The sequence below is a fragment of the Mus caroli genome, chromosome 18 (genome assembly GCF_900094665.2).
Source record: "Mus caroli chromosome 18, CAROLI_EIJ_v1.1, whole genome shotgun sequence".
Classification (NCBI taxonomy): domain Eukaryota; kingdom Metazoa; phylum Chordata; class Mammalia; order Rodentia; family Muridae; genus Mus; species Mus caroli.
In genome coordinates, this window is record NC_034587.1 from 29,057,294 (window position 1) to 29,078,085 (window position 20,792).

The window sequence follows — 20,792 nt, forward strand, 5'->3', positions numbered from 1 at the left end:
AATGATAGTGCATTGGTTTCTGGTGTGCTGCTGTGCCTTAGATAGGGTAACAGCTGAGGTAAAACCCTTGATCCAGGGGCTTAAACTGGGTTTGGTTTGGTTTGGTTTGGTTTGGTTTGGTTTGGTTTGGTTTTTAGCTGGTTGGTTGGTTGCTTGGTTAGTTGGTTGGTGGTTGGTTTGAGATAGGATCTTTCTATGTGGCTCAGCTGTCCTAACTGAAATCTACCTGCCTCTGCCTCCCAAGTGCTGGGATTAAAGGCACACACCACCACCCCTTCAAAAATTCATTTTCATGAACATCTTTGCTGCTGTTGTGGAGGACACAGGCCCTAGCTATCCAGAGGAAAATCTTGACCCATTTGATCTGAGATAAGAAGCTTCAGTTTGGAGAATGGAGGCCCATCCAGTGTTCGTCTGAGCATCTGACCACATAGACAGCAGTTGCTGTGGCTGAGCTAAACTGTAACCCAGGTTAATACAGCAGAGCTTCTCACCATGGCGTTCCTGAACAGTGTGTTAGGAATTATCTAAAGCACTAGAACTTAAGACAGAGTAGAACATGCCCTGAGTCCCTTAAGAGGCAAGAACAAGAAGGTCTCTTAAATTTGAGCTAGCCTGATCCATATAGTGACACATAAGCCAGCCAGGCTAAACAGTGAAACCTGTTTTGTTTTGTGTTAATTTTTAAATTTTATATACATAGTGTGTGTGTGTGTGTGTGTGTGTATAGAACAGACAGAATGAATGAATAAGTGTAGGAAAACACCAAGGAACAGTTTTAAGAAGAATCTAATGAGGAAGTAAATGAAAAGGAAAACAATATGAAGTTGAATTTCATTGACTCTACACCATTGCAATAGTGCCTAAAGAGAAAACAATGACTCAAGACAAAATACAAAGTAAGATTACAACTGCTGGGCTGGAGAGATGGCTTCAGTGGTTAAGAGCATTGACTGCTCTCCCAGAGGTCCTGAGTTCAATTCCCAGCAGCCACTTGGTGGCTCACAACCATCTGTAATGGGATCTGATGCCCTCTTCTGGTGTGTCTGAAGACAGCTATAGTGTACTCATATACGTAAAATAAATCTTTTTTTAAAAAAAATCTGCGCCGGGCATGGTGGCGCACACCTTTAATCCCAGTACTTGGGAGGCAGAGGCAGGCAGATTTCTGAGTTTGAGGCCAGCCTGGTCTACAGAGTGAGTTCCAGGACAGCCAGGGCTACACAGAGAAACCCTGTCTCGGGAAAAAAGAAAAAAAAATTACAGCTGCTGTTAGATGTATGGATGGAAGAAATTATTCTTCCAAAGAGATCTGGTCAGGTGTCTCACTGCCTATGATCCCAGCTACTCTTTTAAAAAGAAAAAATAAATAAATTGTCTTTTAATACTTTGCAGGTTTGAATGACTTTGTCCTGATGATATTCTTGAAGCTGTGGAGAATCAAAGGGTTTTATTCTAGGAAATCACTTCTTAAGTTCTTTCTGTCTAGGCAGAGTAGGCTATCCATCCAGCAGAGTTTCGGGGATTGTCTGAAGCTGTCAGCCTTTGTTGGAAGAATTGAAAAGGAGAGAATGTTTGGTCACCATGAAGACAGGAGATAGAAAGTTGGGATGTTGTAGTCTTTTTCCTGTGACAGCAAAAGGGATAGAGGTGTAAGAGGGCAGAAAATGTAAAAGAATCCTACCAGAGAACATGGTTTTTAGCATACATAGTTTACAAGGCTAAGTAGTAGTGGTACTGTCTGCATTCATGTGTGTATATACAGAAGAATTGGGGAACCAGACTTGACACCTTACGGTTCTCCTGAGTGACAGGAAGGGAGAAAATAAGAAGATGTGAGACGAGTTATTAGGGATGGTGGTTTAAGATGTGGCTGTTAAGAGTGAGTAACGGGCTGCAGAGATGGCTCAGCAGTTAAGAGCACTGACTGCTCTTCCAGAGGACCTGAGTTCAGTTCCCAGCAACCGTGTGGTGACTCACCATCTGTAATGGGATCTGATTCCCTCTGCTGGAGTGCATGAAAACAGAGCACTCACATAAGTAAATAAATCTTTTTTTAAAAAAGTAACAGGTTACAGTTTGTACGCCCAAGCTGTATGATCCATCCTACTTCAGGTTAGTGTTAACTTTCTCACTCCACAGGCATTTTGTCTGCACACAGTGTCCAGTGAGTGATAGGAAGCAGTTCACAGTGCCTGCCTCAGTTAGAATATGTGACATACTGTCAGGCCCATAAAAAACCTCTGTACCTGTTAGCCCACACTGTCTTCATAATTGTTCTTCTGGAAATCAAGTGAAGCCTTCCAGTGTGCTTATTGGTATGTGTGCTCCCTCCCCAACAGCAGTCCCTCCTCTGGCCACCAACACGGTGTCTCCATCTCTTGCTTTGCTGGCAAGCAACCTGTCCATGCCTCCAAGTGACCTCCCACCTGGTGCCTCCCCAAGGAAAAAGCCTCGAAAGCAGCAGCACGTGATCTCAACAGAGGAGGGGGATATGATGGAGACAAACAGCACTGACGATGAGAAGTCCACTGCCAAGAGTCTCCTGGTAAAGGCTGAGAAACGCAAGTCTCCTCCCAAAGAGTACATTGGTAAGAGCAGTAAGAACGCTCGGCAGTTGTCGCCTAGCTTCCCGACTTCAGAATCCCGTCAGCTAATCTCACCTGTATCTCTCTTGCTGCAGTTGACCGTTGAGGATTATCTAAGATCTAAACTAGACTGTTTAATTAATGTCTTCTCCTTTTCTCTTTTGAACAGATGAGGAAGGTGTGAGGTATGTCCCAGTGCGACCCAGACCTCCCATTACTTTGCTACGTCACTATCGGAACCCCTGGAAAGCTGCTTATCACCACTTTCAGAGGTACAGTGACGTCCGGGTCAAAGGTTAGTTTCCTGAGAAACATCTAGTACTGAGCATGTAATGGTCTAACCTGTAAGCTATGTTGTAATCACAGTAAAAAAGGATCGGAATCACAGTTCTCTGATTTCCAACGAAAATATGTAAAGCCCAGTATAACGATAGAAGGTTATTCTTTGCCCCCAGAAAGCTGTGTGTCTATTGAAATCCTGGTGAAATGGATAAGGAGCAGCCTTAGTTTTAATAAATTCTGTGTGCTGACAGCTCCTCAAGTACTGATACAATAATCTCTTTGGTTCCCCCAAAAAAGGAACCTGTATTGAAATTTAACATAGTCAGAGGTGCAATGTGCTTTCTACAATGTTAAAACAATTCCATACAGTTATTTTTTTTTCTAAAAGATCTTTTATCAACACTATGTGGAGCACTTAGAATGACCTAGGGGATGGGCTAGAGAGATGACACAGTGGTTAAGAGCACTGGTTGCAGCCAGCTGTGGTGGCACATGCATTTAATCCCAGCACTGGGGAGGGAGGTAGATCTCTGTGAGTTCCAGGACAGCCAGGGTTGTTACACAGAGAATGCTACAATGCTTAAAATATTGTGTCTCAAAAAACCATAAAAGGGGAAAAAAAAAAAAAAAAAGCACTGATTGCTTTTGTCTCAGACCCAGTTCAGTTCTCAGCACCTACATGGTGGCTCACCATGAGATAACAAGATAACTGCAGTTCCAAGGGATCCAGTGCCCTCTTCTGGCCTCTGTGGACACCAGGAACACATGTGGTACATGAACATAAAGTAAAAAATAAATAAAAGAAAGCCTGCTCCAGGGTAAATGCTTATTGTTTTGTTTTGTTGAGCTTTAGTTTTGTTTTATTTTGTTTTTTTAATATATTGGTGTTTTGCCTGCACATGTGTCTGTGCGAGGTGTCAGATCCCTGAAATGGGAGTTACAGGCAGTTGTAAGCTGATACATAGTGCTGGGAGCTGGACCTAAGTCCTCTAGAAGATAAGCCCATGCTCCCAACTGCTGAGCCATCTCTCCAACCCTAGTATGACATTTTTTATAGGCCTACATTTAATGAAAATGGTTGGTAACCATTGGTTAATTATTATAACCAATGGTTGATATTTTACTTAGTGGTCTTTTAAGTATCTTCATATCCAATATAATAAATACATGGTGAGCTATGCATTTTCAGAAATCAATCACACTGTTCTGTTTTCATAAATTCAACTTGGGAACTTAAATGGTCTCACAAGGAGTCTGATTTGAGCAGTTTACTGTCTTATGTCAAAGATCAGAGTGCCTCAAAAAAAAAAAAAAAGTAATGTGGTACTTTAAATAGGTTTGTGGTTTTTCATTAGGCCACATTCACAGCTAATGAGCTCACGTGTCATGGTTTGTGTGCACGTGCAAGGTTCTACAACCTCTGAAAACAGTGCCACTGGCTGGAGACCAAGTGTTGAAACCCGTGAGGCCTGAGAGCTGAGGACTCGCAGAGTGCCTGTGGGGTAAAGCCCTGTGTGGCCAGTGCTTAAGAGGCTGAGACAGATGGGTTTGTATGTCGGAGGCTAGCCTGGACTACATGGGACCCAGTCTCAGAAAACAAACAAACATTAGTCTATAGGGAATATTTCACATTCGAACCACAAGAAAAATGTATAAATAGTTGATAAACTATTTAAGGACTAATGACAAGAAGAAGTAAGTCTGTACATGCTCAGACAGAGTTTCCTTTTTTAATTGTTGATATGCAAATATCAACTGACCCACCTACATTCAGAGGGCCAGTCTTCTGTGGAATTCCCAGAGATCATCAGTGGAAAGAAACACCTCCTCATACCACAAGAATTGTGTAGCTATGAACGTTCAGAGTTGAGCCTGGGAACGTTTTACCCCATACTAAGTAAAGACTGGCAGACTGAACCTCACTGTTACAAGGCTCTCCTAGGAAGCACCTTGACAGATGGCATGTGCTCCCTGATGTCTCTCTTTGGGCATAAACTACAGTCACCACACCAGCTCACTCCAAGTCTAGCTGGATCACAGAGTCAAGTCTGTGATTATAAGTAAAAGCTAAGAAAACCAGTGAAACACACAAACTTAGAGATAAGACAAAGCAGGGATGGAATCCTACAAGGTGTGTAGCCATTCAGAGCACAGCCTTTAAAAGTAGAGAATCTAGAAAGGGAGGAGGTGGCTTCACAGTGACGGGCCTGCTGAGAAATGCCTCAGTGCCAACTGTAGTGATGCAGACTGATGGTTAGTTACAGAGCACGTGAGAGGCCCTGCCTGGATAATAACTGAGCTTTTTTATTGCTTGTAGCACCACCTGGCTTGTGTCCCAGACGAGCCTTGAACTTGTGACCTTCTGCTTCAACCTTTCAGGCATTGGGATTTCAGGCATGCACCAGTGCCTGAGAAAGGACAAGACATGACGGCTCATGCCTGGAACCCCAGTGCACAGAAGCTGAGAAGGCTCGTCAGGTGGGAGCCAGCCTGGGCTTCTCGGAAGTCCTGGACCAGCCTGGGTCGAGGCTATAGCTCAGCTGCTAGACTACTTGCCTAGCCTGCAAAAATGCCTGAGTTGAGTTCCCTGCATCACTGGGAGGCAGGCAGAGTAGCACACCTCTACAATCCAGTACTCAGCAAGTAGAGGCAAAGGGGTCAGGAGTTCAGGGTCAGCCTTAACTAAAGGCCATTCCAAAGCCTGCTGGGGGTTATTGTTATTTTGATATTTGCCAAATACACAATTTTTTAATACAGTGTTTAGAACAGAGTAGGTTCACCTCAAAACTGAAATTTTTGAACAAAGTTCTACCACACCCTGATTGATGCCTCTCTGCAACATCTTCCCCCTATGAAACTATACTAGATAGAGGGCCCGTTGCAGAGTACTTAAGACTAAACTCACCATTTTGCAGATAGCCCTCAAACCTAATCTGTGTCTTTCAGTCTTGGTGATAACATATCATGTTTATTTTACAGTTATGTTTATTTTACATATGCTTTCAAAGAATACCATGCTACAGGAAATAATCAGAAAAGAATGTGCCCTTATGCCTCTGTGCTGCCCAGTTACTGTATCTAAGTCATTTCTGTCTCCTCTGGAATTAGAATACAGTTCCCACTTGGGAATTTGCTTCCAGAACTTCAGTCCAACCCTCTAGCTGCACATAAACAAGCCCACACATAGAGCAAGGCTCAGTTTCCCTGAAGAGCCATTTCTCCTCTAAGAGATTACCACCATAGCTGGCTGTCCTCCTAGCTCACCTAGCAGTGTGTGTCTTCAAAGCGTTCTTGTGGCGCAGGTGAAAATACAGAAGAGAAGCTAGTATAGTGGTGCCCTCTGTAAGCCTAGCACTCAGAGGACTATGAGGTAGCTCAGATAGCTCTATGGGTGTGAGGCCAGCCCAGTCTACAACAGAGGCCACACAGGGCTACACAGCAAAACCCCATCTCAGAAAGAAAATTCATGGTCTTAATGACTCCTATTCTACCTGATTTAACTACAGAAGATGTTTGAGGAAAGAAATTCTGAGAAGATATTGACACTTAAGCTGCTTGAGCCCAAATGGTTTTGCTTTTATAACAATTGAAGTATACTTACTTTGATCTCTATGTGATTGCAGAGGAGAAGAAAGCTATGCTACAGGAAATTGCTAATCAGAAAGGAGTGTCCTGCCGAGCCCAGGGCTGGAAAGTTCACCTCTGTGCCGCCCAGTTACTACAGCTGGTAGGTACAGCTCTGGCTGCTGTCGTGTCATGCCAGAGAGGTAACCCAATAGGTAGCCTGCCTGCCTCAAGTGGGATCGTAAAGGCACACAGGCTTACTGTAACCCCACAATTAAAGCAAGTTTTATATATTGTGTGGTGAATATAATTTCTTATTTATTCACTTGTTTATTTAATAGAGGTGAGTCAGAGGACAGCTCTTGGGAGTAGGTTCTCTTATACCATGTAGGTCCTAGGGGATCAAACTCAGGTCACGCTGCTTGGAAGCAAGTGTCTGTACTCTCTGAGCCATCTGTCCAGGCCAAAATTTGAATTCTGATTCCCAGACCCAAAAAAATATAAAGATGTGTGGTTTGAGACTTGAAGTTAAACTTGAAAGTTATGTCCTGTCAGGACATATGAAATAAGGGGAGCCTTAAGTGGCTTTCCCATGAGCCACTTCTCCCTACCTCACTACTCCGCTTCCTCAAAGAAGGTTAGATAGCCAACCAGCCCCCTCACCGTGAGCCACCACACATTTTGCTTCTTACCAAGTAACAGGCTTCAATGACCACCTACCAGCTCCTAGTAGGACACACAGACCTGTACCATCTTGCTTTAGAGAACAGGCAGGAGTCCTTTCTACAAAGCCTGCCTCCCACAGCCCCTGCTCACTCATTCTGTCCCTGAGAGCATCCCATATTGCCCCCTAGGTGCACTGGCTGATGAACAGTAACTGCACCTGTGTCATCTGCTCAGTGGTAGAATTTACATGACTCCCCCTCCCCTCATTGCCACAAACCTGGAACAGGAATGTCATCATCCTAGTGAAGGGAAAGCAGCCACAGTAGCCTCACAAAGTGTTCCCATCTTTAGGGTAACTGTGACCTTGAACATTTCCTACTGCGTCTCAAAACACGTGTGTGGCACACACTAGAATCATAGTATTTATTTGTGAAGCTGGGGTAGAAAGTCTTTTGTGTTAGAGGCCAACCTGAGCTACCTAGCAAGGTCCTACCTAAGGAAAAGGGTGACAAGCGCCATGTAGCCTGCAAAGAGGCTTGAGTTTGGTCCTCCGCACTATACAAACTGGATGGAAAGGCAGTCTGTAATTCAGTGGGACCGGTTCAGAGCCATGCTTCGCTGCATGGTAGGTTTGAGGTCAGCCTGACATACATGGAAGTCTTTTGGGAAAAAAAAATGCCATTATGTTTTGGCTAGGGTTAAATTAGTATAAAATTATATTTCTGTAAAAATAATAGCTATTTTTCAAGTGAATTATGGATTCAGAATAGTATTTCAAAATTATCTTTGAAGATAGGCTATGGGGCTGGTGAGATGGCTCAGTGGGTAAGAGCACCCGACTGCTCTTCTGATAGGTCCGGAGTTCAAATCCCAGCAACCACATGGTGGCTCACAACCATCCGTAAGAGAGATCTGGCGCCCTCTTCTGGAGTGTCTGAAGACAGCTACAGTGTACTTACATATAATAAGTAAATAAATAAATCTTTAAAAAAAAAAAAAAAGAAGATAGGCTATGGTCTATGGCAAATTATAGGATAATGTAAAGTTATTTATTGGTTCATTCCTTTATTACTTGTTAATATTCATGCCTTAGTCCTTGCAAGCAAGGTCTTCATCATCAAAGCGCTTGCACAGCGGCTCTCAGGGTGCGCAGGCAGCTTGGTTTGCTTCAGATTGACACAGAAAAGCGTCCAAAGCCACAGTATTTCTCTTTTGTGTATTGCAGACAAATCTAGAACACGACGTTTATGAAAGACTCACCAACCTACAGGAAGGGATTATCCCAAAGAAAAAGGCAGCAACTGATGACGATCTACATCGAATAAATGAGCTGATACAGGTTTGATGAGTTCTCACCCTTCAGAGGGTTTGGTTATAGAGCAGCTTTTCTGTTTGGTTTTTCGAGACAGCCTGGAACTCAGAAATCTGCCTGTCTCTGCCTCCCAAGTGCTGGGATTAAAGGTGTGCACCACCACTGCCCGGCTTCTTTTTCTTCTTTTTTTTTTTTTTTTATTATTCTTACTAATAGCCTCCCTAGTCACAGTCATTTTGTTTGTTATCTTGTTTAGTAATAATTGTTGAGGTTTGGTTTTTTAGGGGAGGGGTGTTTTTTTGGTTTTTTGGTTTGGTTTGGTTTGGTTTGGTTTGGTTTGGTTTGGTTTGGTTTTTCGAGACAGGGTTTCTCTGTATAGTCCTGGCCGTCCTGGAGCTCACTTTGTAGACCAGGCTGGACTCAGAAATCCGCCTGCCTCTGCCTCCCGAGTGCTGGGATTAAAGGCGTGCGCCACCACGCCTGGCTGAGATTGTGTTTTGATTACATTTTTGTCTTCCTTTTCCTCTAGCTTTACCATACCATTCCCCACTGTAAGAGTGTCTTTGGTACTAACTCCTTTGTTTCAGTGTGCATTAGTAGAGGTTCTTAGCCATTTTTTATATACATTTTTTTTAGGGGTGTGTGTGTGTGTCTGTGTCTGTGTCTGCAGAGACCAGTAGGGGTGTGTGTGTCTGTGTCTGTGTCTGCAGAGACCAGAAGAGGGTGTTAGATCCCTTGAACTGGCGTTACGAACAGTTGGGAGCTACCTGACCTGACATGACTGGGAACCCAATTTAGATGCTCATAGAGCACAAGAAGCACTCCTAGCTGCTGAGTAATCTCTCCGGACACTTTTGTTTCCTTCTTCTTTCTGTCTCACTCCTTTCTTCCCAGTTAGTATCCTTTCTGTGTTGACACCTTTTTCTCCAGTAACCCCTTGAGTTTCATCCAAGCTGTTCATAAGGAGCATGGGTGGATGTTTGCAAAAATCTGTGCATCTTACCAGTGAGCCTATGACCTCCCCAGCCACAGGTTTCTAGTCAGGTTGACAGTCTCAGACATGGCTTCCCTCCTGTGGAGCCAGTACAGATCCATCTTTCCTCTCACAGACTTGCCACTGTGGTATCACTGAGCTCATGTTGTCTGCTCACTTGTTATTGTTGCACGGAGTCCACAGATGAGTAAGACTTAAGTAACTGAGTGTTGATGACAATTTCCCACACAGTGAAGTCTAGCCAGCAAGAACAAAGTGTACTTCCGGTTTTGTTTCCCTTTGTCCTCACCAAGTCATTCAGCCTGCCCCAAGAACTCAAAGCCATAGTCTAGTCAGCCTTGTTTTCTGAGGAATGCAAACAGTCCTGTAAAAGTGTTTCATCTGTGCGACATCAGGTAACAGTGTGTCTTTTCTGTCTCAGGGAAACATGCAGAGGTGTAAACTAGTGATGGACCAAATCAGTGAAGCCAGAGACTCTATGCTTAAGGTTCTGGATCACAAAGACCGCGTCCTGAAGCTCCTCAACAAGAACGGGACGGTCAAGAAAGTCTCAAAGTTGAAGCGGAAGGAGAAGGTGTAGACCGGAAGGAAGAATCAGGACTTGGAAACAGAACTTAGGAAGAATGATACTGCGGGGGTGGGGGGCAGGGAGAGAGGGCTTTGCTACTTTGACAATGGAGCATTGAATTGCAGGACACTTTTCTTCCTTCACTTGAGGAAGCAGATCTGGTGGCACAGAAGGATCAGAACTGGACTGACGTGCCGAGTCCTCCTTCCTCCAGACGCACACCTATTGCACCTCAGTTTTCAGGGACTCCAGACACTTGGTGACACAGATGGCCGACTGAGTTTTCAGCCTTTCAGTCCATAGACTGTATTTATCTGGTGGATTCCTGTAGGGCCTGAGCTGAGCCTGGACTGAAAGTATCCACTTGGACAATCTGTTCTCTCTAGACTAAACATAAAACCTCTTCTTACCCCGGTCACTTCCCCTATTTGACTGTCCAGTGCCCAAACTGGCCTTCTACAGCGGTGCCACAGCACCCGAGAACTGCCACATCTCATGCAAAAGGATCCAGCGATCAGTTCTTGTCATTTTCAAAAGAACCATTCCCAAGTGACACTGTTACACTGTCTGTCCTGCCTGTGTCAGAGCTGGATTCTTGTGGAGGCTGAGAGCAGGCAACACTAACTGCTCTGGAATCCTGTTCTATAGGACATTTCCAGTTATCTGTACTTCCCTACCGTGTGATACTGTTAGTCATATGTACCACGCATCTCCAAACATCAATAAAGGACTAGAAGAGGTTTTTGTAGATGAGCAGTTTGCCTCTTTCTAAGGAGCCCCTCTCAAGTATTCACTCTGCTGCACTTGCAGAGTTCAGGCTACTTGGCAGAAGTGGTGTTCCACATTGAGTTCTACTCATCCCAGTAATCTGATGATGTTTGTAGTGGTAAAGACTGTTGGCTCTTATTTGTTTTAAATAAGCCTGATAAAATGCCAGACACACCATTAATCCCAGCACTGGGGAGGCAAGGGCAGGCATATCTCTATTTGAGGCTAACCTGGTCTATAGAGTAAGTTCCAGGACAGCCAGGGGCACACAGAGAAACTGTCTCAAACAACAATGATGACAGCGACGGTGGTGGGTGGGGATGGGTGTGGTGGTGGTGAGCCTAATAGAACTTGGTCAACACAAGGACTGTTGAGGCTGTGGTGCTGTCGATGGAGCCTCCAGGTGAGTAGATTTTCTTCACAGAATTGTGGACGAATCTCTGAAGGAATCTGTGTAGTATATAACCAGTCTTGATTTCTCTATTAGTATTTATTTAAGGAAGGGGACATGAACGATGGTATGTGTTCATGCACTTGCCTTTGTGTTGCGCCCACCTCGTGTGGCAAGGAAAACGCAACATTCTTCTCAACAGCCTTTATTGCGGGAACCCAGGGAGGACTGCTTATATACACCCCAGCACTGGGAAGGGCTATGTGTCCTCCTCCTGGGATTGGTCGGCCTGTCAACACTTCATTAGCATGCACCTGCTCAGGAGGGGTTGGTGCCAGATTTGGGCTAGCGCCTGTGCAGTGGTGTTGTTTACAGCCATGGTGTACCAGAAACCTGCGCCATCTTTTAGGCATCGGCTGCCTACATCTCCCCCTTTTTGTTTAATAATATGATGCTGGACTAGGTCTGGCCAAGTCTGTCCATCGGCCACGCCTCCTGTCTTAGGTCGATCCTTTCATGTCACAGCCTTACCTGTCATGGGGTTACCCTATCACCTCCAGGCCCCGTGTCTTAGGTTGGTCTGTGCATAAGGATAGTTGCCCTGTGGATCTGTGTGACTACAACGACCAGACAACCTAGGGAAAATTCTTAATTTTTTTTTTTTTTTTTTTTTTTTTTTTTTGGGACTAGGTTTCTCTGTGTAGCCCTGGCTGTCCTGGCACTCACTTTGTAGACCAGGCTGGCCTTGAACTCAGAAATCCGCCTGCCTCTGCCTCCCAAGTGCNTTCTCTGTGTAGCCCTGGCTGTCCTGGCACTCACTTTGTAGACCAGGCTGGCCTTGAACTCAGAAATCCGCCTGCCTCTGCCTCCCAAGTGCTGGAAATAAAGGCGTGTGCCACCACACCCGGCTCGAATTCTTAATTTTTTAAAGAGGCCAGCTAAACATTGGGAGATGCGCCATCTTTAATCACCATCAATGCTTGTTACACCACTGCGAGTGTGCTCTCGTGCTCTCTTTTGTATCTGTAGCCAGATACAAAAGACACAACCCAGGAGGACCACTGCCCCCCAGGCCAACATTCCTGCCCATTCCTTAAAGAATGAGAAGGCATTGGTGATCCAGGAAGTGAAGTCCCCCAAGGTGACGGGGTCCAGTTGAGTGCTGTTGAGTTTGGCAATCTGGAGGAGCAGTTTTCTGGACAACTGCTCCGCTTTAGCCGACCAATTTCCTTTAAGGTACTCAGATAAGAGGCGACTCTGTTCAAGAGACTGAGAGAAATTAGCTTGTACAACTTTATACAATTCTTCAACCTGTTCTTGAACTAAGTCTATTAAATAAGAGAGAGTCCCATCTGCTTTGATANGACTGAGGAGGCATACATGACAAAATGTGGCCACAGCTTTTGCTACAAGTGCATTCATCAGAGTTTGGAGGACAATAATAGATGTCCCAAGTGTAATTATGTTGTGGACAATATTGACCATCTCTATCCTAATTTCTTGATGAATGAACTCATTCTCAAACAGAAGCAAAGATTTGAGGAAAAGAGGTTCAAATTGGACCACTCAGTGAGTAGCACCAATGGGCATAGGTGGCAAACATTTCAAAATCTACTATAGGCACAAAGGTGGGAAGTTTCACAACCACAGCAGTATACCCTGCCAACACTCTGCTTAAAAACATGTCCTTTCAGAACTATTACATCTCTCTTTTTTGCCCCTTTTCTTTCTTTTGCTTATGAGTTTCCTATCTTCCTCTGACATACTTTCTTGTTGTTCCGTAAGAATTTTCTGACCTGCCATAACTGCTTCTATCAAACAAAAGCAGAGGCCAGAAATTACAAAAAAACGAAACAAGGATAAGAGCTACCCACACTGGGTACATGGGCAAGAAAAACATATCCCCCCTTTTAACCGGGGATCAATTTGGGAGACTTACCGGTACCGCCGTTCCTCAGCTGAAGAGTTCTGAATCCATGAGATCCTCGGGTCCCAGTATGGGCCACCAAGTTGTTGCGCCCACCTCGTCCGGCAAGGAAAACGCAACACAGTCAGATTCTTCTCAACAGCCTTTATTGCAGGAACGCCTCAATGCTGCTACAGGAACCCAGGGAGGACTGCTTATATACACCCCAGCACTGGGGAGGGCTGTGTCCTCCTGGGATTGGTCGGCCTGTCGACACTTCATTAGCATGCACCCACTCAGGAGGGGTTGGCGCCAGATTCGGGCTAGCACCTGTGCAGTGGTGTTGTTTCCAGCCACGGTGTACCAGAAACCGGTGCCATCTTTTAGGCATCGGCTGCCTACACCTGTGTTTATACAGATGTAAACCAGAGATAGTGTCACATCAGACACCTTCCTATTTCATTCTCCACTCTATTTCATTTTGGTTTTTCGACACAGGGTTTCTCTATGTAATTCTGGTTGTCCTTCAACTTGCTCTGTAGACCAGAATGGCCTCAACACAGAAATTTCCCTCCAGTGTGCACCACCATGTTCAACCACATATATATATTTGTATATACATATATATCGTCAATGTAATATGTCAAGTTCATGTGATGTTGCTGTTGTATATCTGTTTTCAGGGATGGATGGCTGGCACTAAGTGACCAGTTGGTGTGCTTTCCCCTGGGGAGGACCACCTCTAGTTTATTTGTATGGGATTGAGGCCTCATGGGCTTTTCTCCACATTTTCTCCAGTTTGGCATATTCTTTGGTCTTATCCATGTTCAGCTCAAATGTTTCTTAAAACACAAATCATCAGAAACCAGCTTAATGCCAGCTGTCGTGGCTTATACCTATAATTCCAACATATGGGAAATAAAAGCAAAGGACTTAGGCATTCTAGGTCACCCTCCCAGATACAGTAAGCTTGAGACCAGCATAGGCTACGTGATGTGCATGCAGGTAAAACACTCAAAGTAAAATGACTAATTAAATAAAAATTATTCTCCTGGGTATGACAGTACACGTCTGCAGTGCCAGCCCCCGGAATCAAGAGGAAGAAGGAATTTAAAGATATCCTCCACTATATACCAAAACACTTACAAAAACAAACAACAACAACAAAAAAAAGAAAAAAATAGGGGCTGGAGAGATGGCTCAGCGGTTAAGAGCACTGAGTGCTCTTCCAGAGGTCCTGAGTTCAATTCACAGTAACCACATGGTGGCTATAATAAGATCTGATGCCTTCTTCTGGTGTGTCTGAAGACAGCTACAGTGTACTCACATACATAAAATAAATAAATCTTTAAAAATTAAACGAACAACAAATAATGTATATTTATGCCAGGCATGGTGGCACATGCCTTTAATCCCAGCACTTGGGAGGCAAAGGCAGGCGGATTTCTGAGTTCAAGGCCAGCTTGGTCTACAAAGTGAGTTCCAGGACAGCCAGGGCGATACAGAGAAACCCTGTCTCGCAAAACCAAAAATACTACTACTAATAATAATAATAATGTAAATTTATGCAAAATGGTAATCCCAGCACTCAGGAGGCACAGGCAGGCAGATCTCTGAATTCAAGGTCAGCTTGGTCTGCAGAGCAAGTTCCAGAACACTTATACAGGGCTATACAAAGTAACCCTGTCTCAAAAAAAGCATATATTTACAATATATAAGGAACCTTGGGGTTTTTTTTTTTTTTTTTTTTTTTTTTTGGTGTTTCAAGACAGGGCTTCTCTTTGTAGCCCTGGCTGTCCTGGAACTCACTCTGTAGACCAGGCTGGNTGTCCTGGAACTCACTCTGTAGACCAGGCTGGCCTCGAACTCAGAAATCCACCTGCCTCTGCCTCCCGAGTGCTGGGATTAAAGGCGTGCGCCACCATACCCAGCTGAACCTTGGGTTTTCTAGGTGTTTCCTAAACTATATATACATACATACATACATACATACATACATACACACACACACACACACACACATATATATATATATATATATATATATATATATATATATATATATATATCTCACATTTCCTTCCTAGGTATAAGAAAATTTCCTTATGAAACCTAGTACTATATCATTATTCAGATATAGAAAGGGATGAAGTTCTTGGGCTGGAGAGATGGTCCAGTGTTGTGTTCTTGGGAGAACTCACGATGCCAGCTGCTGACAGCACTGCATCTAAGGGACCCAGAAGTCTCAGAAAGGTGCGATGAGACAGAAGACGACCACTCAGTATTTCCCATGTTAGTTAAATGATGAATTTTTCTCAGAGCAGCTGAAATAAAGCCAACTCTTATTGGGAAGAGGCTTTAAAAAGCAGTTTCATGAAATTGGGGGAAAAGATGATGGAAAAGCAGAACCCATGATGGAGGGAAGCAAAACCAGCAGTGATGTGGTAATGACAGGCATGGCTGTGAGCAGCTGTGGGGGATGAAGGAGTATGCAACCCTGTTGCTGCCACCACAGCTGTGTGCAGCAGCCTGGAGCTCTCACAGTCCCCAGACATGCTCCCCTACCTGGCTCTGAACACCACCTCTGAGACAAAGAATGTTTTTTTTCTGGGTTATGTCTCCTCCAAAGACTTCCAAGGTCCGTGCTACCACCAGGGGCCATCTTGATGGTCTGTGATATCCATAGTCTGTGCTGCAGCCAGATGCCATCTTGATGCCCAAGATCCATGCTGCCACTAAGGACCTGGTTGCTGTCTGTGATCTGAGCTGCCACTGGAAACCATGTGTATAAGGGAGAATGCACCAGCCCCACCACCACCACCCTCTTCAGTAGGTACAGGACAGACCCAGACACCAAATTCTTAGCACAAAGGAGAATTTATTTCCCTAGAGTGGCAAGTAGGGAGGGCTGCCTCTGGATTAGGCAGAGGCAGGCAGCAAGCAGGTGTATTTTGTAGGTGTGGGTTTTTAAGTTTTGAGTAATTTTGATGGATGAACCTTCTTGTTCTGTCTCAGGAATGAATCAGTAGCCAGATAAGGGAATGGTCCTTGGGGGCTAGCTTTAGGGGTGGAATCTAATGATTTTTAGCAAGGGAGAGGGAAGTGGGGAGGGGGCAAAAGTCTGTCAATGCTGTGTTTGCTGTGCTCAGGCCTGTTAGAACCCCTCAGTGTGGAATTCCATGGCCTGTGCTGCTCTCGCCTGCTATAGGCAAGAAAGCTTTTCCAGTGGTATCCATGACTCCAGGCTCGTAACTAGGAATGGCTGACATTGAAGGCTTCTGTGACAAATGCCCCCCTCCATCCCTATACACCCAGAAAAAAGAAAGAAAGGGTTCAGACACAGCTATTGAAGAGCCCTTAAAGACAAAACTATGAGAGTAGACCTTGGGAAAGGGGGAGGCCAGGGGGAGGGGAAGCTGTAGTAAGGATGTAGTAGTATATGAGAGGAGAGTATATTATTAAAGAAGAAGCAAACGATGCTGAAGTGTGTCTCTTCACCATTGATGGCTTCTGGCAGAAGTGGGGTACGGGGATGGACTCGGTTTTCTTTAAGTGGAGGGCCACTGGTAGTTTGACCATGCTCCAATGAATATAAGAGCAACACAAATTACAGTTGGTATGGGAGGGCGGACCTGGGAAAATGTGAACCCAGTATGATCAGGATGCACTGCCCTAAATTCCCAAATAATTAATAAAAATATTATGTTGAGGTATGTGTGTGTGTGTGTGTGTGTGTGTGTGTGTGTAGTCTTGCAGAGTACCCAAGTTCGATTCCTAGAGCCCACGTCAGTTGGCTCACAACTGCCTGTAACTCTAGGGCCACAGGATAGGAATGCCTCCGACCTCCAAGGACACTCATTTACATGCACATAGTCTATACACACAACTTTTAAAAAGTAATGAAGTTCTCGGCCAGGCAGTGGTGGCACACGCCTTTAATCCAAGCACTCGGGAGGCAGAGGCAGTCGGATTACTGAGTTCGAGGCCAGCCTGGTCTACAAAGTGAGTTCCAGGACAGCCAGGGTTATGCAGAGAAACCTTGTCTCAAAAAACCAAAAAAAAAGTAATTAAGTTCTCACACATGCTCTAATGTGAGTACATTAAAAAGATAGATCCAGAAGCTGGTGAGATGGTCCAGTGGTTAAGAGCGCCGACTGCTCTTCCGAAGGTCCTGAGTTCAAATCCCATCAACCATGTGATGGCTCACAACCATCCGTAACGAAATTTGATACCCTCTTCTGGAGTGTCTGAAAACAGCTACGGTGTACTTACATATAATAAATAAGTAAATAAATAAATAAACCTTTTTAAAAAAAAGATAAATCCATATGTTCAGAAGGAACGGGAAGTGCACTAGGGGCTAGTATGAAGGATATAGGGACATAAAGAGTTAGAAAGGGTTGGAAGTACAGAGATAGGTGAGAATTGTACGACACTGAGGTTATAATTGATTTTACTGAACTGGAAAAGTAAGCTAGTGTCTCAGGGTTTCTGTAACTGTGACAAACACCATGACCAATGGCACACTGGGAAGGAGGGGTGTATCGTGCTTACACTTCCACGTAATAGTCCATCACTAAGGCAGGAACCTGGAGGCAGGAGTTGGTGCAAAGGCCATGGAGGGGAACTGCTTACTGGCTTACTCATTCTGCCTTATAGCAACCAGGACCACCTACCCAGAAATGGTGCTGCCCTTGGTAAAGTGGGACCTCCCACATCAACCATCAGTCCAAAAATGCCCAACAGGCCAATCTGCTGGGGGCATTTTCTCAATTGAGGTTCCCTCTTCTAAAAGAACTTTAGCTTGTGTCAAGTTGAGTTAAGACTAGTCAGCACAATGACAGGAGCCTGATATAGTAGTCTCCTGAGAGGCTCTGCCTGTGTCTGACAAATTCAGTGGTGGATGCTCTCAGCCAACCATTCGACTGAACACAAGGTCTTCAATGGGGGAGTTAGAGAAAGGACCCAAGTAGCTGAAGGGGTTTGCAGCCCCATAGGAGGAACAACATTATGAACCAACCAGTACCCCTCAGAGCTCCCAGGGACTAAACCACCAACCAAAGAGTACACATGGAGGGACCCATGGCTCCAGCTGCATATATAGCCGAGGATGGCCTTGTTGGACATCAGTGGGAGGAGAGGCCCTTGGTCCTGAGAAAGCTTGATGCCCCAGTGTAGGGGAATACCAGGGCAGGGAAGCGGGACTGGGTAGTGCAGGTGAGCAGGGGGAGGGAAAAGACATACATACACACAAACTAGTCAGCACAAATAGTGAAAGGGGAAAATATTCTGTTCGTTTCAGTACATGCAGTGGCGTGGCACACTGCCTACATCTTGATGCTCATCCATCTATGGACCTAAGCTGCAACGTGCACCATGGTGCTGATGATGACTGGTGACATATAGCCATCACTCTGACACAGTCACAAAGACAATGTGAGTTTGCCAAGCCTGTGGAAAGTGAAATATATTGGCTCACCTGTGCCTGTTTGCTCAGCACTCTGGAGGCAGAGGCAGAGGACTGGTTATGAGTCCTAGTGAGACCCTGGCTCAGAAATCAATGATCTCTCTCTCTCTCTCTCTCTCTCTCTCTCTCTCTCTCTCTCTCTCACACACACACACACACACACACACACACACACACACACACACACAAACACACATACACACACACATACACGTTCTGAATCTCTTGAAAACTAATGATCTAGTCAGTTGTAGTGTGCTTCAACTCTACCACTATACTTGAGGGATTCTGAGGCAAGAGGATAAGGAGTTCAATACCTTAGCTGCATGAGTCTGAAGTCAGCCTGCACTGCATGAGACCCTGTCCTCCAATAAAATCAAACACCTTACACAGACATAAGGATCTACAACTAACATGAAAGTCAATGGTGAAGACTGAAAGGTTTTCCATTGTGAGCAGGCTCAGGCAGTGCCCACTTCTGTGGCTTCTATTCAGAACAAGAGTTTTGGGGTTTTTTTGTTTGATTGTTTGTTTTTTGTTTTTTTTTTTTTTCGAGGGTTTCTCTGTATAGCCCTGGCTGTCCTAGAACTCACTTTGTAGACCAGGCTGACCTTGAACTCAGAAATCCACCTGCCTCTGCCTCCCAAGTGCTGGGATCAAAGGCATGTGCCACCACCGCCGGGCCTGTTACTACTGTTAATAGGAAATTTTTTCATGCCCAAGTTGACTGCATATTCTGTTATGTTCTGTGCTTTTGGTGTTCTTGGAAACCAAACACAATAGAGGTCAATTAGAACTGTTTCATATAGTTAGCCACAATATGCTTGGACCCGAACCAACTGCCAGGTTCCTACACCTGTGTATGATAAGCTGCCTCTGGAATGGAGCCCAAAGTAAGAGAGACACCTGCACCAATATTGGAAGCCATTTGGAACAAGACTTCCATTTTGAGTAGAGGTTGAGTAAAGTTTTAAGTTTCCAAGATATCCCTGGGAACTGACATCCTACTATTAAGTAAGTGGAATATTCATGTAAATTTAACATGGGCTTGAAGTTAACAAAAGGAGGTGCCTGCCAACTCCCAAGTAAATTCATAGAATTTTTCTTTTTTTTTTTAAGGCATGATTTTTATGAATCCCCATCTAGGATTGAACTTTGTTATATAGTAGAGGATGTTGAACTCCTGATCTTCCCATTGCCTCTTATTACAGAAAGAGTCCTGTATGTGGGTAACTGATATCCTAGTTGGCAAGTTAAGACATGAATGTTAGGTAAGGCAAGTCCCTACCATAGTTGAATACCTCAACCAATGGGAACAGGTTAAGTGTACCACAAAGACATGTCCCTAAGGAAGCCTCCTAAACCTACATCCTGATTGGTGAAATAACTTGGCACAGATTAGTTGTGGATTTCAGGCTTAAAAGCTCTATAGGCTTATGGTTGGAGTCAGCTCCCGAGTCTGCTCTGTGGCCTCAATTTATTTGTCCTGGGGCAAATGTTCAGCAACTCTCCCTTTCTGACTAAGATCTGTGTTCATGTGGTTTGTGGGGTGATTCCAACATTAGCGCCTAGGGAGAAGTCTGAACAATAATGAGAACCAGTGTTTGGATCTCATCACACACATGACAAACCAGGAACCCCTTGGATGTTCATAACCCCAGCTCTAAGGGGCAGAAACAGGAGAATTCCTGGGGCTTACTGGCTGCCAACTGAACTGGAGAAATGGGAGTGCCAAGCTCAAGTTGAACTCAAAGGATTAGGTAGAGAGCTATAGAGGACACCAGATGACTCTGCTGGCTGCCATGCATGCTTGTGACATAAAAAACCAACCAAACACAATCTAGTAAGATGGTGAGATGAGTCAGTTTGCCTCACAAACCCAGCTATCTGAGTTTGATCCCAAGGAACCCAAGACTGAAGTAAAGAGCTGACTCCACAGAGTTGGCCTCTTACCTCTATATTCATACCATGGCACATAAGTTCCCCAAACACTCACATCATGCACACACAAACACACACATGCAAAGGTGCACGTGCACAAATACACACACATAACCATTGTTAAAAATAAAGCATGTGGCCTCTTCCACCTGGCAGAAACTGTGACATGAGAAAAATGGGTGACTCTCTTCTGGCAGCTAAGTATTAGAAACTATTGACTTTTGGGGTTTTTTGTTTGTTTTTTGTTTTGTTTTGAGGCAGAGTCCTACTATGTGGCCCGCCTCTATTTCTCTCTCTCTCTCTGTCTCTCTCTCTCTCTCTGTCTCTCTCTCTCTCTCTCTCTCT

The 20,792-nt window shown here is 44.6% G+C and overlaps 1 protein-coding gene across 9 annotated transcripts in view; it reads left to right on the forward strand.

The window, feature by feature from the left end:
- Sap130 (Sin3A associated protein 130) overlaps window positions 1-10,727 on the forward strand; it is an 84,084-nt gene extending 73,357 nt beyond the window's left edge. For 8 of the 9 annotated variants that reach the window (XM_029471853.1, XM_021150423.2, XM_021150426.2 and 5 more), the window contains 5 exons: window positions 2,343-2,591; window positions 2,758-2,883; window positions 6,494-6,597; window positions 8,326-8,439; window positions 9,828-10,727. In XM_029471853.1, coding sequence (XP_029327713.1) covers window positions 2,343-2,591; window positions 2,758-2,883; window positions 6,494-6,597; window positions 8,326-8,439; window positions 9,828-9,986 — 752 coding nt within the window. In that variant the 3' untranslated portion in view covers window positions 9,987-10,727. The remainder of the gene's footprint in view (window positions 1-2,342; window positions 2,592-2,757; window positions 2,884-6,493; window positions 6,598-8,325; window positions 8,440-9,827) is intronic. The other variant, XM_021150421.2, reaches the window with a different exon arrangement.
- Window positions 10,728-20,792: the final 10,065 nt, after the last annotated feature.